Source organism: Brassica rapa, unplaced genomic scaffold, assembly GCF_000309985.2.
Source record: "Brassica rapa cultivar Chiifu-401-42 unplaced genomic scaffold, CAAS_Brap_v3.01 Scaffold0207, whole genome shotgun sequence".
In the NCBI taxonomy this organism is placed as follows: domain Eukaryota; kingdom Viridiplantae; phylum Streptophyta; class Magnoliopsida; order Brassicales; family Brassicaceae; genus Brassica; species Brassica rapa.
The window spans coordinates 75894-97849 of NW_022610151.1; the positions used below are offsets into that span (position 1 = coordinate 75894).

Here is a 21956-nt window from a genome sequence, read left to right on the forward strand (position 1 = left end):
GGTTTAGGATGCTTTTGAGCTTTCAAACCAAGCTTCTTCACCATTGTCTCGCTAGCAACATTAACACAGCTTCCACCGTCGATGATCAGGCTGCAGACCTTTCCTTGCACCAGACAACGTGTGTAGAACAAGTTCTCTCTTTGTTCTTGCTCCTCAGTTTTGTTTTGCAAACTGAGAGTTCTTCTTGCAACCAAAAGTCTACCTTGAACTGGTTCCTCCTCATACTCAGCTTCTGATAGTTCTTGATCAGTCTTTAGTTTCTCATCTTCAGATTCAAACTCTCCATTCTCCAGAAGAATCATAACTCTCTTGTTAGTACACTCATTAGCATAGTGCCCACGCCCTTGGCACTTAAAACACTTCACATCTCTTGCACGCGAGCTTGTAGCTTCCACTTTACCCTTATCTTTGTTGTAGATGCTACTAGACTTAGATTATTCTTTTGGCTGTGGCTTGCTCTCCTTTTGATAGCTTGGTTTATCTTCCTTAGAGGTCTGGTATCTACTGGAACCATAGCTGCCACGCGCATAACTTCTTCTCTTAACTTGCTGCTCCACCAAGATAGCTTTGTGTAACATCTCCTCGATCTCCAAGTAGTGTTGCATCTCCACTCTATCTTGTATCTCACGGTTGAGTCCACCAAGAAAACGTGCCATAGTAGCTTCACTGTCCTCAGATACACAAGCTCTTAGCATAAGCAATTCCATCTCTTGAAAGTATTCCTCTACAGACTTTGATCCTTGTGTGAGCAGTCTCAGCTTTTGATGAAGATCACGGTGATAATGACTTGGTACAAACCTCTTGCGCATCACAGCTTTCATCTCTGCCCATGTTTCAATGGGGAATTCACCATTGCGCCTCTTGTTTGTAACCAACTGATCCCACCAGCTCAATGCATAATCATTGAACTCGGTAGCAGCTACTTGAATCTTCTTAGTCTCTGAGTAATGCTGACAGTTGAAAACGAGTTCGATCTTCTTCTCCCACTCAAGATAGGCATCTGGATCAGCTTTACCATGGAAAGGAGGGATCTTAAGCTTCAATCCTGATAGCTCATTGCGTCTATGCCTTTGGCCCTCATGATCATGTCGAGATCTTCTACTGCTATGTCTCGAACCGGAGCTATGGCTACTTCTCTCATAGAAGTTATCAGTTTCTTCTGATCCAGCATGCTCACGCTGACCTTGTCTGTTTCTTCTTTACTCACGTCTCTGGCCAGATGCTTGTCCTTGCCCATCAATTGGTCTCTGATCATACTTCTCTTCCAGCAACTTCACCATCGCATCCATTACTTGTTTGGTGATTGCTTCTTGTAACATTTTGTTCCTTCTCATAAAAGTTTCATCGTCCTCCTCAGATCCCATTGCTTCCTGACAGACATAAGATTTGAACCAGTAAGTAGTTCAAAGGAATTGACACACAACAAGGATTCAAATAAGGCAACAGAGAGATTTAAACAAGGCGGCAATCAATACTTGAACAACACGCAACGATTTGAATTCTTGTTCACTCATTAAATGGATACAATCACAGATCAGATTCAACGGATGATGAAATGAGATTAACAAATCCTGATCTATGATTCAAACAACAAATCGAGTCACACAAACACAAGAAACTTTTGGATCAAGCAAACCGATAACGTAAACGACAAGAATGTGAAAGGTTTTTTGTTTAAAACTTGATCGAAATTCTTAGATCTAGCAATATGATACACGAAACAATCAGATCTAACAATCCTGATAATGAAACAAACAGATCAAGTGAGAATAAACACACAAGAACCGAATGATCAAAGATATGAAACGATAAAGAGTAGATCTTATGAACAAACAAAAGAGAAATCGAAACTCCCCTTCCAGAGTGCTCTGATACCACTTAATGAGATCCTAGGATTCTTCTCTGGATGGTTTTGGATAGATCCTTGCACAAACGAATCAAAGACTCAAGTTTATCAAGGTTGTGGATCGAATGGTGACACAAGAGGCTGCGGAGAGGCTTTTTGATACTCCTAGGCTTAGATCGGATATAACACACCTTTCTAAAGCCCTTGGGCGTTGGATATTACACACCAACAGACTGGATACTACACACCAGACACTCTCTTAACTCGTGAAAGCAAGGGAGAAGAAAACACAAAGGTTTAAGTGAAAGAAAACTTGATAGCTGCTAGGGTTGCCGTCACACACATATATATAGTGAAAGGCTTGGAACAGGCTCCAAGCATTTCGAAATTAAAGGAACAGGCTCCTCCAATTAATGTAGAAACAAAGACATAACTTAGATAGAGTTTTCGAAATAAAAGACATAAGTACTTAGAAATAAAAGATAACATAAGGTTCTTCATGAGGGTTGGTCCGAGAGTATCAACTAGGTGATATGATAGCAAGACTATGGCCTCGTTAAAAACCTATCATTGCAAAACCCAATGGGACAAAAACAATGATAGGAAAAGAGCACACATAGCTTGCTAGCCTAGATGATACTCAGCTTGATGGTAAGATGGCTTGAATGGTGATAAGTGTATCTTGAAGTATCAAGCTTCCTCCAAGACATTCTTCTTGCTCCAAGGACTTCCTGATTAGTCCTCCAATAGCTTCTTTGAGTTTCCTAGCTCTGGCTCGAGTTATGCGACCTTTAGGAATGGTTAAGACCTCATCTTCTTCAGCTGGTTCATCTCTAAACTCTCCATCTCTATCTCCATCCGCTGGCTGGTCCATGATCATATCACTAATGATGTGAAGTTTCAGGATATTGAGAGCAGCCAATTGATTGGAAAAGGAGTTACAAAGGGAGACTTATACATGCTTGAGAAGCTTGATCCTGTTTCCAATTATAACTGCTCATTTACTTCTGCTTCTAGTTTGAATAAAAATGCATTGTGGCATGCTAGATTAGGTCATCCCCATGAGAGGGCTTTAAACTTGATGTTACCAGGTGTGGTTTTTGAAAATAATAAGTGTGAGGCTTGCATTTTAGGCAAGCATTGTAAGAATGTGTTTCCAAGAACATCTACTGTTTATGAAAATTGCTTTGATTTGATTCATACTGATGTGTGGACTGCACCTAGTTTTTCTAGAGATAATCATAAGTATTTTGTCACATTCATTGATGAAAAATCTAAATACACCTGGTTAACACTCATTCCATCAAATGATAGGGTGATAGATGCATTCAAGAACTTTCAAGCTTATGTGACTAACCATTATCATGCTAGGATTAAAATTTTGAGATCAGATAATGGAGGAGAGTACACAAGCTATGTGTTCAAGAGTCATCTAGATCACCATGGAATCCTTCATCAAACAAGCTGTCCCTACACACCACAACAGAATGGTGTAGCTGAGAGGAAGAACAGGCACTTGATGGAAGTGGCTCGGTCACTGATGTTCCAAGCTAATGTACCTAAAAGATTCTGGAGTGATGCTGTATCCACTGCGTGCTATCTAATCAACAGGATGCCTACAAAGGTGTTGAAGGATCAAGCACCATTTGAAGTTCTGAACAAGCGCAAGCCATCCTTGGAATACATGAGAGTGTTTGGATTCTTATGCTATGTTCTAGTACCAGGAGAGTTGAGGAACAAGCTAGAAGCAAGAAGCAGAAAGGCAATGTTCATTGGCTACTCAACAACTCAAAAAGGATATAAGTGTTATGATCCAGAAGCTAGAAGGGTGCTTGTATCTAGAGATGTGAAGTTCATTGAAGAAAGAGGATACTATGAGGAGAAGAATCAAGAAGATTTGAAGGATCTCACATCAGATAAGGCTGGAGTCTTAAGAATCATTTTGGAAGGTCTCGGTATCAAGATGAACCAGGATCAATCCACAAGAAGTGGAAGACAAGAAGAGAGCTCAGCTGCACCAAGTGGAGCTGCTCAAACACCTCACCTTTATCATGAGGGGGGAAGTGAACCTGAAAATCAAGAAAATGGCCAAGAAGGAGTCGGCTTGAGTGAGGAAGAAGGAGAGATCAACTCAGGTTCTCATCATCAAGGTGAGCAAGACCAAGGAGAGGAAGAACATCAGAGTGAAGCACAAGAACCGCATACACAAGATGAGTCGGTTCAAGAGCAAGAACAACCAGTATTGAGGAGAAGCACAAGGCTGAGAAAGGATCCTTCCTCTTGGGTAAACACGCGAGTGTACTACAATGCCCAAGCTGTGGAGCATCCTTCTCAAGTCGTGTGTTCATTTGCCCAATACCCTGAAGAACATTGTGCCTTCATGGTTAACTTGGATGATAATTACATCCCAAGAAGCTATGAAGAAGCAATCATGGATAAAGAATGGAAGGAGTCAGTTGGAGCTGAGGCAGGAGCTATGATCAAGAATGATACATGGTATGAAAGTGAGTTACCAAAAGGGAAGAAGGCTGTGACTAGTAGATGGATATTCACAATCAAGTATAAGGCGGATGGAAAGATTGAGTGGAAGAAGTCAAGGCTAGTTGCAAGAGGTTTCACTCAAACTTATGGAGAAGATTACATAGAAACCTTTGCACCAGTAGCTAAACTACATACAATCCGGATTGTGTTAAGCTTGGCTGTGAATCTTGGATGGGGGTTATGGCAAATGGATGTGAAGAATGCCTTTCTACAAGGGGAACTTGAGGATGAAGTGTATATGCATCCACCTCCAGGTCTTGAACACTTAGTGAAGAGAGGGAATGTGTTGAGATTGAAGAAAGCTATCTATGGACTGAAGCAATCACCAAGAGGTTGGTACAACAAGCTGAGCACTACTCTCAATGGCCGAGGCTTCAAGAAGTCTGAACTAGATCACACTCTCTTCACACTCACCACCCCCTCAGGTATGATTGCACTCCTTGTGTATGTTGATGATATCATTATCACAGGAAGTGATAAGGAGGGTATCATAGCAACCAAGGAGTTCCTTAAATCCATGTTTGAGATTAAAGACTTGGGAGAAATGAAATACTTTCTTGGAATTGAGATATGTAGATCCAAGGAAGGTTTGTTCATGTCCAAAAGGAAGTATACACTTGATCTTTTGAAAGGTGCAGGTGCTTATGGAGGCAAGACAGCAAGGATGCCTATGGAGGATGGCTACAAAGTCCCACGAGAGGGGGAGATTGAAGACAGCAAACCTTATCAGGATCCTAAACTCTATAGAAAACTAGTTGGCAAATTGATTTATCTTACCATAACTAGACCTGACATTTGTTTTGCTGTGAATCAGGTGAGTCAACACATGCAAGTGCCTAAGGAGCATCACTGGCGCATGGTAGAGAGGATCTTGATGTATCTCAACGGCTCACCTGATCAAGGAGTATGGATGGGCTGCAATGGAAGCACTGAAGCGGTGGGATACTGTGATGCGGATTGGGCTGGTGATAGAGCAGACAGGAGATCAACCACAGGCTATTGCACATTCATTGGAGGCAACTTGGTGACTTGGAAGAGTAAGAAGCAGAAGGTGGTGTCTTGCTCAAGTGCAGAAGCTGAGTATAGAGCTATGCTGAAGCTCACCAATGAGTTAGTGTGGATCAAAGGCATCTTGAAGCATTTGGAGATTGATCAAGCCACGCCAATGACCATGCATTGTGATTACCAAGCCGCCATCCACATTGCCTCCAACTTGGTGTTCCATGAGAGAACCAAGCACATTGAAGTTGATTGCCACAAGGTGAGGCAGATGATCATCTTAGGAGTCATCTTGCCATGCTACACAAGAAGTGAAGATCAGTTAGCGGATGTGTTCACCAAGGCTGCAAGACAGAAGACAATGGAGTCCATTCACATACGGTTGGGCCTCATTGATCTTGGGAAGAGAAGGAGCTGATCCCCTTGGCTGTGAGGTCTTTACTCTTTTTCCCTTATCAAGGTTTTATCCCAATGGGTTTTCCTTGGTAAGGTTTTTAATGGGGAAGATCTCATAGCTATCCAAGCTTAGACTTTCACAAAGCTAAGCTTGAGGGGGAGTGTTGAGTTGAGTTGAGTATAAGTGTGGAGCAAGTGAGGAGTTGAGACTAAGGAGATGAGTTGAAGCTTGGGAAGGTTTGGGTAAGGTCCGTACAAGTCCGTACAGTCCGTACATGACCGTACACATGAAGATGGGTAAAACCTTGACAAGGGTAAAGAAGTTACTTGTGGTAACTTAGGTGAAGGGAAGGAACTTACCTTGATGCATCAGACCGTTGAGGGATAAGGTAGAGCGCGCCTTGACAGGCTGGAACAGCTGGAAAGGCAAGAGCATCTCGGTCCAAGATGCTAGATACTCCGCGCATGTTGAGAAGCTAATTGGCTAGTCCAAATGAGCTTATCCTCTCCTGATTGACCTCACATGCTTCAGTCTTCTCTTGATTTCGAAAACCCTTGTATGCTCACACTATATATTGTAACTCATGTCCTTAATGAAAGATTAGACAGTTCTAAACAATCTTTCTCTTTACTCATTTCACTATGATTCTCCATTAGTCTCTAAGTTGTCTCTTAATCTCTTATTCTCCTTCTCTAATCCTTTCTAAACTCAGATAATCCTTTACATTCCTAAAAGTCATACTTGATGCATTTAAAAACTTTCAATCCTATGTGACTAACCATTACAATGCCAAGATAAAGATTTTCAGGTCAGATAATGGAGGAGAGTACACGGGACAAGCATTCAAACTACACCTATCTCAGCATGGAATCCTTCATCAGACAAGCTGTCCTTATACTCCACAGCAGAATGGTGTGGCCGAAAGGAAGAACAGGCATTTGATGGAAGTATCCAGGTCCATGATGTTTCAATCCAACGTGCCTAAGAAGTTTTGGAGTGATGCAGTTGCTACGGCTTGTTTTCTCATCAACAGGACACCAACTCTGATTCTCCAAGGACAATCACCATTTGAGGTACTGAACCAGTACAAGCTCTCTCTAGAGCATATGAAGATCTTTGGATGTTTGTGTTTTGTGATGGTGCCTGGAGAGATAATAAACAAGCTCGAGGCTAAGAGTTCAAAGGCAATGTTTATTGGATATTCATCAAGTCAGAAAGGATACAAGTGCTATGATCCTCACACAAGGAGAGTGTTAGTATCTAGAGAAGTGAAGTTTGTTGAAGAAAAAGGATACTATGAGGAGCAGATTCAAGATGATTTGAAAGATCTCACTTCTGATAGAGCTGAAACCTTGAGGATTATCCTAGAGGGTCTCGGAATCAACATGAATCAAGGTGGGAGAAGCACTACTTCAGTACCGGATCATCAAACTTCCAATCTTGATCATGAGGGGGGGGGGAATGAAACAAGAACTCAAAACCGTGAAGAGACAAGTAGAGAAGAGAGTTCTGGTTCTCATGATCAAGCTGTGGAATCAAATGATCAACAAGAAGAAGCTGAAGAGAGTCAGCTAAGGGAAGAAGGAGCTGAAGCAAGTCAGCTAGGAGAAGAAAGATCTAAACCAAGTGTGCTGCCACAAGAAGAAGAACAAGAGATGGCGCAAGAAGGACCAGTGTTGAGAAGAAGTACAATGCTTGCAAGAAAGCATTCTTCACATCCATCTGCCACAAATCCCACTCCAAGTTTGTTGCAATGGATAACACAATTCGAATTGTGTGAAGCTTGGCCACTGGTGCAAAAGTATCAATGTAATCTTCTCCATAAGTCTGTGTAAATCCTCTTGCAACCAGCCTGGTCTTGTGCCTATCTATCTCCCCATTTGCAAGATATTTGATGGTGAAAATCCATCTGCTTGAAACTGCCTTCTTTCCTCTAGGTAACTCACTTTCATACCAAGTGTCATTCCTGATCATTGCATCCCTTTCATCTCCTACTGAATCTCTGCACACCTTGTGCTTCATAGCTTCTTCATAAGATCTTGGTATCTCATTCTCATCCAAGTTACACATAAACACCATGTGCTCTTCTGGATATTCTGCAAAGGAACACACGGCTTGAGAAGGGTGCTCCACAGCCTGAGCATTGTAGTACACTCTCGTGTTTACCCAGTTGGAAGCATCCCTCTTTATCCTTGTGCTTCTCCGCAAAACCTGAGCTTGTTCTTCTTCTTGTGCTTCTTGCTGCACACCTTCACTAGACTGAGCTCCACTCTCCTCTGAACCAGTAGATTGAGCCACACTCTCATCTGAACCAGTAGACTGAGCCACACTCTCATCTGAACCAGTAGACTGTCCTTGCTCATCTCTACTAGACTGAGCACCATCCTCTTGATTATGATGACCTGAATCTTCTTGGTTTTGCTCTTGCTCACCTGATTCAGATCCATTCCCCCTCTCATGATCAAGAGGAGTTGTCCTTCCAGCTTCTCCTGCCTGATTAGAAGGCTCTTTCCTTCCTTGTTCCTGATCCTGGGATAAACCTATCCCTAACTTCTCCAACAACACTCTCAGTATTGTTGCCTTATTAGAGGGAGCTTGAGATAAATCCTTCAGATCCTCCCACTTCTTTTCTTCATAATACCCTTTTGTCTCAACAAACTTCACCTCTCTAGATACCAACACTCTCCTTGCATCAGGATCATAGCACTTGTACCCCTTTTGAGTTATTGAATATCCAATAAACATTGCCTTAGTGCTCTTTGCCTCCAGTTTGTTTCTCTGCTCTCCTGGAACCATGACATAGCACACACACCCAAAAACTCTTAGGTGATCAATGTGTGGCCGGTTCTTGTTCAACACTTCAAATGGAGACAGGTTCTTCAATATCTTGGTTGGTACCCGGTTGATGAGATAGCAAGCAGTCTGCACAGCATCACTCCAAAAGCGTTTTGGTACATTTGCATGAAACATCATCGATCTAGCAACTTCCATCAAGTGCCTGTTCTTCCTCTCAGCTACACCATTCTGCTGTGGTGTATAAGGGCAGCTAGTCTGATGTACAATCCCATGCTTGGCTAGATGACTCTTGAAGGCATTGCTGATGTATTCACCTCCATTATCTGATCTTAGTACCTTCACAGTAGCATTGTATTGATTAGTAACATATGCTTGGAAGTTTATAAAAGCTTCTAGCACCCTATCTTTGGATGGAAGCAAGGTGAGCCATGTATACTTAGACTTCTCATCAATGAATGTCACAAAGTACTTCTGGCTATCCCTAGACACACAAGGAGCTGTCCACACATCCGAGTGCACAAGATCAAAACAATGCTCATAGGTAGTCTCTGATGTTGGGAAAACAGTCCTACAATGCTTTCCTAGTATGCATGCTTCACAGTTTAAGTGATTAAATGACATATTAGGCATGATCAATTCTATAACTTTTGAGAAATGTAAAGTAGAATCTGAGTTTATAAGAGAATAAGAGATAGATTAAGAAAGAGTAATGGATAATCATTGTGAAATGTGTAGAGAGATTTAGTGATTAGAACTGTCTAACTTTCATTATTGAGATTAGGATACATTATATAGTGTGAGAGAGACTCTAGGGTTTCGACTACAAGCATGTAGAGTCAAAGGATAAGATAAGAATGCATTTGAACTATCCAATAGGAGTGACCGCGTGTGTGAGGCATCTTTGCTTTATGCCTTCTCCTTTCCAGCTCAAGACAGGCTGTCACACGCTCCTTCTTCCTTTGGTAACGGTCTGATCCTTCAGGTGAGTGATCAGTGCTTCTTCTTATCACGGTAAGTCACTCAAGTAACTCCTGACTTAACCTCAGCTGAGGTAAGTGTGTACGGCCAAGTAGTACGGCCTTGTATGGCCTTGCCTTGTACGGACACACCTTACCCAACCTTCTCCATTCCTCCTAAGCTCCTTCTTAACCTCTCAAGACTTCTCTTCAACACTCCCCCTCAAGCTTAGCTTTGTGAAAGTCTAAGCTTGGACAGCCATGAGATCTTCCTCATTAAAAACCTCACCAAGGAAAACCCATTGGGACAAAACCTTGATGAGGGAAAAAGAGTAAAGACCTCACAGCCAAAGGGGATCAGCTCCTTCTCTTCCCAAGATCAATGAGGCCCAACCTGATGTGAATGGACTCCATTGTCTTCTGTCTCGCAGCCTTAGTGAACACATCAGCCAACTGATCTTCACTCCTTGTGTAGCATGGCAGGATGACTCCTAAGATGATCATCTGCCTCACCTTGTGACAATCCACTTCAATGTGCTTGGTTCTCTCATGGAACACCGAGTTAGAGGCAATGTGGATGGCAGCTTGGTTATCACAATGCATTGTCATTGGTGTGGCTTGATCAATCTCCAAATGCTTCAAGATACCCTTGATCCACACCAGCTCGTTGGTCAGCTTCAGCATAGCTCTATACTCAGCTTCTGCACTTGAGCAAGACACCACCTTCTGCTTCTTACTCTTCCAAGTAACCAAGTTGCCTCCAATGAATGTGCAATAGCCTGTGGTTGATCTCATGTCTGCTCTATCACCAGCCCAATCCGCATCACAGTATCCAACCACTTCAGTGCTCCCATTGCAACCCATCCATACTCCTTGATCAGGTGAGCCGTTGAGATACATCAAGATTCCCTCCACCATGCGCCAATGATGCTCCTTAGGCACTTGCATGTGTTGACTCACCTGATTCACAGCAAAACAAATGTCAGGCCTAGTTATGGTAAGGTAAATCAATTTTCCAACTAGCTTTCTATAGAGTTTAGGATCCTGATAAGGTTTGCTGTCTTCAATCTCCCCCTCTCGTGGGACTTTGTAGCCATCCTCCACAGGCATCCTTGCTGTCTTGCCTCCATAAGCACCTGCACCTTTCAAAAGATCAAGTGTATACTTCCTTTGGGACATGAACAAACCTTCCTTGGATCTACATATCTCAATTCCAAGAAAGTATTTCATTTCTCCCAAGTCTTTAATCTTAAACATGGATTTAAGGAACTCCTTGGTTGCTATGATACCTTCCTTATCACTTCCTGTGATAATGATATCATCAACATACACAAGGAGTGCAATCATACCTGAGGGAGTGGTGAGAGTGAAGAGGGTGTGGTCTAGTTCAGACTTCTTGAAGCCTCGGCCATTCAGAGTTGTACTCAGCTTGTTGTACCAAGCTCTTGGTGATTGCTTCAGTCCATAGATAGCTTTCTTCAGTCTCAACACATTCCCTCTCTTCACTAAGTGCTCCAAGCCTGGAGGTGGATGCATATACACTTCATCCTCCAGCTCTCCTTGTAGAAATGCATTATTCACATCCATTTGCCATAAGCCCCATCCAAGATTCACAGCCAAGCTTAATACAATCCGGATTGTGTGTAGTTTAGCTACTGGTGCAAAGGTCTCAATGTAATCCTCTCCATAAGTTTGAGTGAAACCTCTTGCAACCAGTCTTGACTTCTTCCTCTCAACTGTTCCATCAGCCTTATACTTGATTGTGAAGATCCATCTACTAGTCACAGCCTTCTTCCCTTTTGGTAACTCACTCTCATACCATGTATCATTCTTGATCATAGCTCCTGCCTCAGCTCCAACTGATTCCTTCCATTCCTTATCCATTATTGCCTCTTCATAGCTTCTTGGAATGTAGTTCTCATCCAAGTTTACCATAAAAGCACAATGTTCTTCAGGGTATTGAGCAAAGGAGCACACAGCTTGAGAGGGATGCTCCACAGCTTGGGCATTGTAGTACACTCGCGTGTTTACCCAACTGGAAGGATCCTTCCTCAGCCTTGTGCTTCTTCTCAATACAGGTTGTTCTTGTTCTTGAACCGGTTCATCTTGTGTACTCGGTTCTTGAACTCCACTCTGATGTTCTTCATCTTCTTGGCTTTTCTCACCTTGATGATGAGAACCTGAGTTGATCTCTTCTCCTTCTTCACTCAAGGCGACTCCTTCTTGGCCATTTTCTTGAGTTTCAGGTTCACTTCCCCCCTCATGATCAAGGTGAGGTTTTTGTGTAGCTCTAAGAGGTTCACTTGAGCTTCCTCCTTGGCCTCCACCACTCGCAGACTGATCCTGGTTCATGCTGATGCCTAGACCTTCTAAGATAGTCCTTAAGACTCCAGCCTTATCTGATATGAGATCCTTCAATTCCTCTTGATTCTTCTCCTCATAGTACCCTCTTTCTTCAATGAACTTCACATCTCTAGATACAAGTACTCTTCTAGCTTCTGGATCATAACACTTGTATCATTTTTGAGTTGTTGAGTAGCCAATGAACATTGCCTTCCTGCTTCTTGCTTCTAACTTGTTTCTCAACTCTCCTGGTACCAGCACATAGCATAAACACCCAAATACTCTTAGGTACTCTACTGATGGCTTGTGCTTGTTGAGAACCTCAAATGGTGCTTGATCCTTTAACACCTTAGTTGGAATCCGGTTGATCAAGTAGCATGCAGTTGCAACCGCATCACTCCAAAATCTCTTTGGGACATTGGCTTGAAACATCAGTGATCTAGCTACCTCCATCAAGTGCCTGTTCTTCCTCTCAGCCACCCCATTATGTTGTGGAGTATAAGGACAGCTTGTTTGATGCAAGATCCCATGATGATTCAGATGGCTCTTGAACGCATAGCTTGTGTACTCTCCTCCATTATCTGATCTAAAAATTTTAATCTTGGCATGATAATGGTTAGTCACATAAGCTTGAAAGTTCTTAAATGCATCTATCACTCTATCTTTTGATGGGATTAAAGTTAACCAGGTGTATTTGGATTTTTCATCAATGAATGTCACAAAGTATTTATGATTATCCCTAGATATGCAAGGTGCAGTCCAGACATCAGAATGTATAAGATCAAAGCACTTATCATAAACACTAGTAGAGTTTGGAAAAACAGTTTTACAATGTTTGCCTAAAATGCAAGCTTCACAATCCTTATTCTCAAATGAAACACCTGGTAACATCAAGTTCAAAGCCCTACCATGGGGATGTCCTAATCTAGCATGCCACAATGCATTTTTATTTAAACTAGAAGCAGAAGTAAATGAGCATTTGTGATTGGAAACAGGTTCAAGTTCTTCAAGCAAATACAACTCTCCTTTAGTGATTCCTTTTCCAATCATTTGGCTGCTCTCAATATCCTGAAACTTCACATCATTAGGACTGAATATAACATTGCAATTCAAATCAGTTGTGCACTTCTTGACAGATAACAAGTTGGATGTGAAATCAGGCATATAGAAATCTCTAGAGTTTTTGTCAAACAATTTCAAGTTTCCTATTCCTCTAATAGGTATCTTATCTCCATTTGCAATCATAACTGTTGAGATGAGCTGAGGAATATGAGGAGAGTTTTTCAAAGTTGAAGAGGTTGTGATGTTGAGTAGAGGAGAAGGATTGGCCTTAGGGAGAACCGTCCGTACCGGTCCGTACAGGTCCGTACCATGGCCGTACGGCCGTACAGACGGTATCGACCATGCGGTAAAGAAGTGTTACCGCGAGAAGAAGTTCACGTTCGGATCATGTTTTACCTCGACCAAAGAAGGCATATGACCGTTGATGGATAGAGGAAGAGCGTCTCTACAGGCTGGCACAAGCTGGAAGGATAAGGTTCACTTTTAGAATAGTGACCACGCGTGTGGAGAGGCTCATTGGTTCGATTCAAAGTAAAGGGCTGTCTTATCTTCGACCTCACATGCTTAGTCTCTTCTTAAACCCTAGTATCACACTCCTATATATTGTAAACACTCTCTCATTAATAAGATTAAGCGGATTATGTTACTCTCTCTCTAGTCTCTCTCTTGTTCATCATGGATCATACATAATCTCCCCATTTCTTTCACAATCTCTTCTAAACTTCTCTTAATCTCTTACCAAATCTCTCTTAATCTCTCAATACCTATTCTACTCTCTAAAATCTCATCGTATCAGAGCCAGGTTGGCTTTGGTATTGAGAGATCCTTGTTCCTTTCTTTACATTTGCGAGTTTGTTCTTGTGTGATAAAGAAGAGGAGATGGAGACGACCAACTTTAGCAAACTGGTGACAGTTCCGGTTGCACTGAAGGGAGGCTCGAACTACTTGATGTGGTCCCAGTTGGTGAGGACTACCATTGGAAGGCTAGGGCTGTGGAACCACATCAGAGATGATGGTCCGGAGCCAGTGGCCAAAGAAGATGAAGAAGAAGGCGACGGGAAGACTCTTGGGGTAGCTGAAGCAAAGAGATGGGTCCAAGAGGATTTGATGGTGCTGTCTGTGCTCCATGCCTCTCTGGAGCTCCCCATACTTGAAGCTTACGTGCACTTTGAGACTCCTAAGCGCCTTTGGGACATGCTCCATAAGAGGTATGGAAACAAGTCCAACATAAGTCGGGTGTTTGATCTGAAGCAAACCATCAGCGTCTTGAGGCAAGATGGAGAAGATCTCACCAAGCACATGGGGAAGTTTGGAGCTTTGTGGTCCGAACTTGAGAGTCTTAGACCCAACACAACTGATGAGGAATCGCTCATTGAGAGGAGAGAGCAAGATCAGGTGTTTGGGCTATTGATGACTCTAGATGAAAGCTACCAGGATGTGATCAAGCATATCCTGAGATCACCTACTCTCCCATCCATGGAGAAGGTATGCGCACAACTTCAGAAGGAGGAAGGCTCTCTTGGGTTGTTTGGAGGCAAGAAGGGAATGTCCACGGCTCATAAAGCGGAAAAGGCGCAAGCAAACAAGGCAGCGTACCGTGGAGATGGAAGGAAGTATGAGAAGTATGAGGGAAGCTGTGAGCATTGCAAGCGGCAGGGGCATAAGAAGAGTCAGTGCTGGATCCTAAATCCACACCTCAGGCCGAGCAAGTTCAACAAGGATAGAGAAGCTAAGGCTCACCTTTCTGCTGAAGCAAGTGGTGCTGGCTCATCAGGGGCTAGTCCAAATGTCAAGGCGGGTGAAAGTGAAGGGAGAGCTCTAACTTCTCAGGAGGTGATCACCAAGGCTGACTTTGAGGCATTCATCCGAGCCCTCAAGGAGTCTGGTAAAATGCTAGGCAACACTCTTGGATACTCATACTCTGCTCATACATTACCTAGTATCTCTGATAAGCTGTTAGACATTTTTAAAACCTCATGTACTGCTACTGCTCATACTAGCATAACTGATAGATTGTTAGGAGTAGCTAAGAGCCTGAAAGCTGAAAATGAAACATCTAGAATCAATACTGCTAGGAGCTTGCATAAACCATTGATAATTGATTCTGGTGCATCTCATCACATGATTAGTGATAACAATCTGATAAAAGACATAGAACCTGCACTTGGTCATGTTATGATTGCAAATGGAGATAGAATTCCCATTAGAGGCATTGGTAAACTGAACTTGTTTAATAAGGATTCAAAAGCTTTTACATGCCTGAGTTCACCTCTAATCTCTTATCAGTTAAGAAATGCACTACTGATCTTCAATGCAATGTTATTTTCAGTCCTAATGATGTTAAGTTTCAGGATATTAAGAGCAGTAAGTTGATTGGGCAAGGAGCAACCAAGGGGGATCTTTACATGATTGAAGACCTTGCACCTATTTCTAGTTCTTGTTTCTCGTTTAGTTCTGTTTCTTCCTTAAGTACTGATGCTCTGTGGCATGCTAGGCTAGGCCATCCACATGTTAGGGCTTTAAGCATTATGTTACCAGGTGTCATGTTTAAAAATAATGATTGTGAGGCTTGTATTTTGGGTAAACACTGTAAGACTGTTTTTCAAAGATCATCTACTCTTTATGCAAACTGCTTTGATTTAATTCACTCTGATGTTTGGACTGCACCTTGCTTATCTAGGGATGATTACAAGTATTATGTCACATTCATTGATGAAAAATCCAAATACACCTGGTTAACATTGATTAAAACTAAAGATAGGGTCCTTGATGCATTTAAAAATTTTCAAGCCTATGTGACTAACCAATATCATGCCAAGATTAAGATTTTCAGGTCTGATAATGGTGGGGAGTATACTGGGCATGCATTTCGTGATCACCTTGCTCAACATGGGATTCTTCACCAGACTAGCTGCCCATACACTCCACAGCAGAATGGAGTTGCTGAAAGGAAGAACAGACATCTCATGGAGGTGTCCCGGTCCATGATGTTCCACAAAGGGGTTCCCAAGAGGTATTGGAGTGATGCTGTGATGACTGCGTGCTATCTGATCAACAGGATACCAACCAGGATCTTAGCAGATCAATCTCCATTTGAGGTACTTAACAAGAGCAGGCCAGTCTTGGATCACCTGAGGACCTTTGGATGCGTGTGTTATGTTCTTGTACCAGGCGAGCAGAGAAACAAACTAGAAGCAAAGAGCACCAAGGCTATGATGATTGGGTATTCTACTTCACAGAAGGGATACAAATGCACAGAATCCTACAGCTATGATCCTACAGCTAGGAGAGTCCTAGTGTCAAGGGATGTCAGATTCATGGAAGACAAAGGATACTATGATGAGCAGACATGGGAAGACTTGGAGGATCTATCCCAGCCATCAGAAAGAGCTGCTTGCTTGAGAAACATTCTAGAGGGGCTCGGAATTGGAGTGTCCCAGGATCAGAGTAGGCGTCCAGAACCTACTCCAGCTGCAGCAGAAGAACCATCCCACTTTGCACATGAGGGGGGAAGTGAATCAGTTTCTGAACTAGAGGACCAAGGCTTAGAAGAGGCCGGTGAGCTAGGAAACAGAGGAACTGATTCTCCTGTCCAAAGTGGAGAAGGATCAGCAAGGGAAGAACTGAATGAAAGTCAGAATGAAGAAGATCAGAGACAAGGAGAGGCTAGAGCTGAAGCTGAAGAACAGACTGAAGCAGTGACTCCACAAGTAGAAGAAGAACAAGAGATGGCGCAAGAAGGGCCAGTGTTGAGAAGGAGTACAAGGCTGAGAAAGGATCCTTCCAGTTGGGTAAACACGAGAGTGTACTACAATGCCCAAGCTGTGAAGCATCCTACTCAGGCCGTGTGTTCCTTTGCTCAATATCCAGAAGCACATTGTGCATTTATGGTAAACTTAGATGAGAATCACATTCCAAGAAGCTATGAAGAGGCAATGGAAGATAAGGAATGGAAGGAATCAGTAGGAGCTGAGGCAGGAGCTATGATAAAGAATGATACATGGTATGAGAGTGAACTACCAAAAGGGAAGAAGGCTGTGTCTAGTAGATGGATCTTTACAGTCAAGTACAAGGCTGATGGGTCGATTGAGAGGAAGAAGACTAGACTGGTAGCAAGAGGGTTCACTCAGACATATGGAGAAGACTACATTGATACATTTGCTCCAGTTGCAAAGCTACACACCATTCGAATAGTCCTATCAGTGGCTACTAACCTTGGGTGGGATCTTTGGCAAATGGATGTGAAGAATGCATTTCTCCAAGGAGAGTTAGAAGATGAAGTTTACATGCTACCACCTCCGGGCCTAGAAGGGATGGTGAAACCAGGGAATGTGCTGAGATTGAAGAAGGCCATCTATGGGTTAAAGCAATCACCAAGGGCATGGTATCACAAGCTGAGCACAACTCTAAATGGAAGAGGTTTCAGGAAATCAGAGCTTGATCACACTCTCTTCACTCTTACTACACCTGCAGGCATTGTTGTGCTTCTTGTATATGTGGATGACATAGTTATCACAGGCAGTGATAAGGTGGGAATCAAGGAGACCAAGGAGTTTCTGAAATCTGTGTTTGACATCAAAGACTTGGGAGAAATGAAGTACTTCCTTGGAATTGAGCTGTGCAGATCAGAAGAAGGGTTGTTCATCTCACAAAGGAAGTATATCTTGGATCTGTTGAAGGAGGCTGGTGCGTATGGAGGAAAGACAGCCAAGATGCCCATGGAGGATGGGTATAAAGCTCCACGTGAGGGGGAGCTAGAAGATAGTAAGGTATTTCATGATCCAAAGCTATACAGGAAGCTTGTGGGGAAGCTGATCTATCTAACCATCACTAGGCCAGACATCTGTTTTGCTGTGAACCAAGTGAGTCAGCATATGCAAGCTCCAAGAGAGCATCACTGGCGCATGGTAGAAAGAGTTCTCATGTATCTGAATGGAACTCAAGGGCTTGGTATATGGATGGGTTGTAACGGGAGCACTGAAGCAGTGGGATATTGTGATGCAGATTGGGCTGGAGACAGAACAGATAGAAGATCTACAACCGGCTATTGCACATTCATTGGTGGAAACATGGTTACTTGGAAGAGTAAGAAGCAGAAGGTGGTGTCATGCTCAAGTGCCGAGGCTGAGTATAGAGCAATGCTAAAGCTCACAAATGAGTTGGTATGGATTAAAGGAATACTGAAGCACTTGGAGATTGAGCAAGCAACACCAATGACCATGCATTGTGACAATCAAGCAGCCATTCACATAGCCACAAACTCGGTGTTCCATGAAAGAACCAAGCATATTGAAGTGGACTGTCATAAAGTGAGGCAGATGATAGTCTTGGGAGTGATACTGCCGTGCTACACAAGGAGTGAGGATCAGTTGGCAGATGTATTCACTAAGGCGGCTAGGCAAAAGACAATGGAGTCAATTCACATAAGGTTGGGACTCCTTGATCTTTCGCCTAAGGGCTGATCTATACACTCTCCTGATCATGAGGTCCTTACTCTTTTTCCCTCATCAGAGTTTTGTCCCAATGGGTTTTCTTTGATGAGGTTTTTAATGAGGGGGAGCTCATGATCCTTCCAAGCTTGACTTGTTCCACATGGTCAAGCTTGAGGGGGAGTGTTGAGATGAGCTGAGGAATATGAGGAGAGTTGTTCAGGGTTGAAGAGGTTGTGATGTTGAGTAGAGGAAGGATTGGCCTTAGGGAGAACCGTCCGTACCGGTCCGTACAGGTCCGTACCATGGCCGTACGGCCGTACAGACGGTATCGACCATGCGGTAAAGAAGTGTTACCGCGAGAAGAAGTTCACGTTCGGATCATGTTTTACCTCGACCAAAGAAGGCATATGACCGTTGATGGATAGAGGAAGAGCGTCTCTACAGGCTGGCACAGCTGGAAGGATAAGGTTCACTTTTAGCATAGTGACCACGCGTGTGGAGAGGCTCATTGGTCCGGTTCAAATTAAAGGGCTATCTTATTTTTGACCTCACATGCTTAGTCTCTTCTTAAACCCTAGTATCACACTCCTATATATTGTAAACACTCTCTCATTAATAAGATTAAGCGGATTATGTTACTCTCTCTCTAGTCTCTCTCTTGTTCATCATGGATCATACATAATCTCCCCATTTCTTTCACAATCCCTTCTAAACTTCTCTTAATCTCTTACCAAATCTCTCTTAATCTCTCAATACCTATTCTACTCTCTAAAATCTCAATAACATGTCCATTAGTTGGTTCTATATCTTTAATGAGGTTTGTATCACTAATCATGTGATGAGATGCACCAGAATCAACAATTAATGGCTTAGTTATGTTGCTAGCAGTGTGACAAAGGTTCAAAGGTGATCTAAATGCTTTAAGCTCATGATACATCCTAGCATTTCTATCAAAGGTGTACTCGGCTCTAGCATTGTCACTACTCTTAATGCTATTCATCCTAGCAATGTCAGTAACGTATGGAGTAGTATTTATAGTCCTAGCTATCATTGATGCACCAAAAGAGTACCCATGAATGTTACCATTCTCCTTGAGCATTTTGATGAGTGCATCCATCTCGGATCTCCTTATGAAGTCCTGATCATTGCCGCGGATGTTAGGAGTTGCTGAGTATGTCACCAGTGCCTTGCCATCACCCTCACGTCCCTCTCCTTCAGCTCCACGGTTAGATGGTCCTGCTCCATCGGATACATGCGCCCTTGCCTCCCTTTCCTTCATGAACTTCGCCGGCTTCAAATGGGGATGAAGTATCCAGCATTGGCTCTTCTTGTGTCCATGCTTCTTGCAATGATCACAATTGCCATTGAACTTCCTATCCTCATACTTTCCGTTGTTAAGATGAGTTCAGTATATGAGAAGAGATGACTTGAGGAGCTAAGGGAAATGGAGTTAGGAGAGGATTGGGCAAGGCCGTACAGAAGCCGTACTAGGCCGTACAGATTGGGCAAGGTAACTTGACCTCGGTGAACCAAAGTTACTTAGGTAACTTTGTGTGTTGAGAAGAAGCCTTGCTTATCCTTATCTGATCATACTGTTGCAAAAGGAAGAAGGGAGCGCACATGACAGCCTGTCCGCGGTTGGCATAAAACAAAAGGAACCTTATCCTTAAGGAGGAAGCTTATTGGATCATTTGAATTAAAGCAAAAGCTTATCCCTTGTAATAGTGTAGTTTCCTAAACCCTAGTCTCTAATGTCGCCTCTCTATATATTGTAAACTCAGGTCATTAATCAAAGTAAGCAAGTTATGAGTCTCTCTTAGTCTTTTAGTCTCTCAATGGTTCTATACTAGACTCTTAATCTCATTTCATACTCAAATCTCTTCTAAATCACTTCTAGTCTTTCTTATTCACTCAGATTACTCTACTCAATCCTAAAAGTAATATGGTATCAGAGCCAGGTTCATAGAGAACTTGGTTTCGTTGGGTTCTTTGAAGATTCAAGATTGAAGCTTTGAAGAAACAGTTTGGTGTTCTTGTGTTCTTAAGCGGTTCTGGGTAGTCTTTCTGAGTTCTATTGGTTATTTGAGGTGTTATTGAAGCTGTGTGAAGCTGCTAGTGTTCGCTCAAGACAGTTACCTCAAGAGAAAGTTATTGAAGTCTAAAGGGTTCTACATTCAACATGGAGAGTGGGATGAACATGAACATGAAGGTGGCGGTTTGTTTCAAGGGAAACAACTACTTGGTGTGGTCTCGGATGGTGAGAACCACAGTGGGAAGAAAGGGGCTTTGGAAGCACATCACGCCAGGAGAAGCTCCAAAGCTCATCACTCAAGGAGAAGCTGAAGATGAAGCCGCAAGCAAGGCAGAAGAGAAGTGGCATCAAGAGGACATGCTGGTGATGTCTGTCCTTCATGCTTCCCTTGAGCCGGCTATTCTGGATGCATACAGCTACTGTGAGTCTGCTAAAGAGCTGTGGGATACCTTGAAGAAGGTGTATGGCAACACTTCAAACCTAAGCCGAGTGTTTGAAGTGAAGCAAGCTATCAACAACCTCGTACAAGAAGACATGGAGTTCACTAAGCATCTAGGAAGATTCAGAAGTCTCTGGTCCGAAATGGAGATGCTCAGGCCGAGCACAACGGATGCTGATGAGCTTAACAAGAGGAGAGAGCAAGATAAGGTCTTTGGGCTCCTCCTCACCCTAAACCCGGCATACAACGGTCTCATCCACCACCTGCTTAGGGAGGACACTCTACCTGACCTTGAGGATGTGTGTGCGCGGATTCAGAAGGAAGCAAGGCTCCATTGGGCTGTTTGCAAAGAAAGGAGACCTTTCCCTTGCAAGCCAATCAACTCAAGAGGAGGGGAGTGAAGCTCCGCAAGCAAACAAGGCTGCTGCGCATGGGAAGTTTGAGGAGAGGAGGTTCTATGGGAACTGTGATCACTGCAAGAAGCATGGCCACAAGAAGAGCCAATGCTGGATCCTTCACCCACACCTCAAGCCGGCAAAGTTCATGAAGGACCGTGAGGCAAGGGCTAATGCATCAGATGGAACGGGTGGAGCTGGTACAAGCAAAGGAAAGGAGATAGATGGGCGTGAGGCAGGTGATGGGAAGTCTCTTGTAGCCTACACCGGGGCACCAAGCAACCGTGGGAACAATGATCAAGAGTATCTAAGGAGATCCGACCTTGATGCACTCATGAAGTTGCTCAAGGAGAATGGTAACATCTTTGGGTATTCTTTTGGTGCTAGGGTGGTAGAGAACTATAAGAATCTAACTAGAACTGATAGGATGCATGAGAGCTTGATAGAAATGGTAAATCAATCTAGGATTGCAAACTTTGCTAGAAATGATCATGCATTCAAACCATCTAGTATCCTTGCGCATATTGCTAGTTCTCATGACATTAAGCCATTAGTAATTGATTCAGGTGCATCTCATCATATGATAAGTGACACTAACTTGATTAAGAACATTGTACCAATGAATGGAAATGTGATGATTGCTAATGGAGATAAGATTCCTATTAGAGGAATAGGAAGTCTTAAACTGTTTGACAAGGAAACTGAAGCTTTTTATATG

At 43.0% G+C, this 21956-nt stretch overlaps 1 protein-coding gene across 1 annotated transcript; it reads right to left on the minus strand.

Moving 5' to 3' along the window:
• Positions 1-1199: 1199 nt before the first annotated feature.
• Positions 1200-19966, minus strand: LOC117129858. The gene is made up of 5 exons (XM_033283078.1): positions 19156-19966; positions 12758-13125; positions 8324-8498; positions 7995-8215; positions 1200-1370 (listed from the first exon to the last, which is right to left on the minus strand). Exons 1-5 carry the CDS (start codon positions 19649-19651, stop codon positions 1200-1202), a joined length of 1431 nt encoding a protein of 476 aa, XP_033138969.1. The 5' UTR covers positions 19652-19966.
• Positions 19967-21956: the final 1990 nt, after the last annotated feature.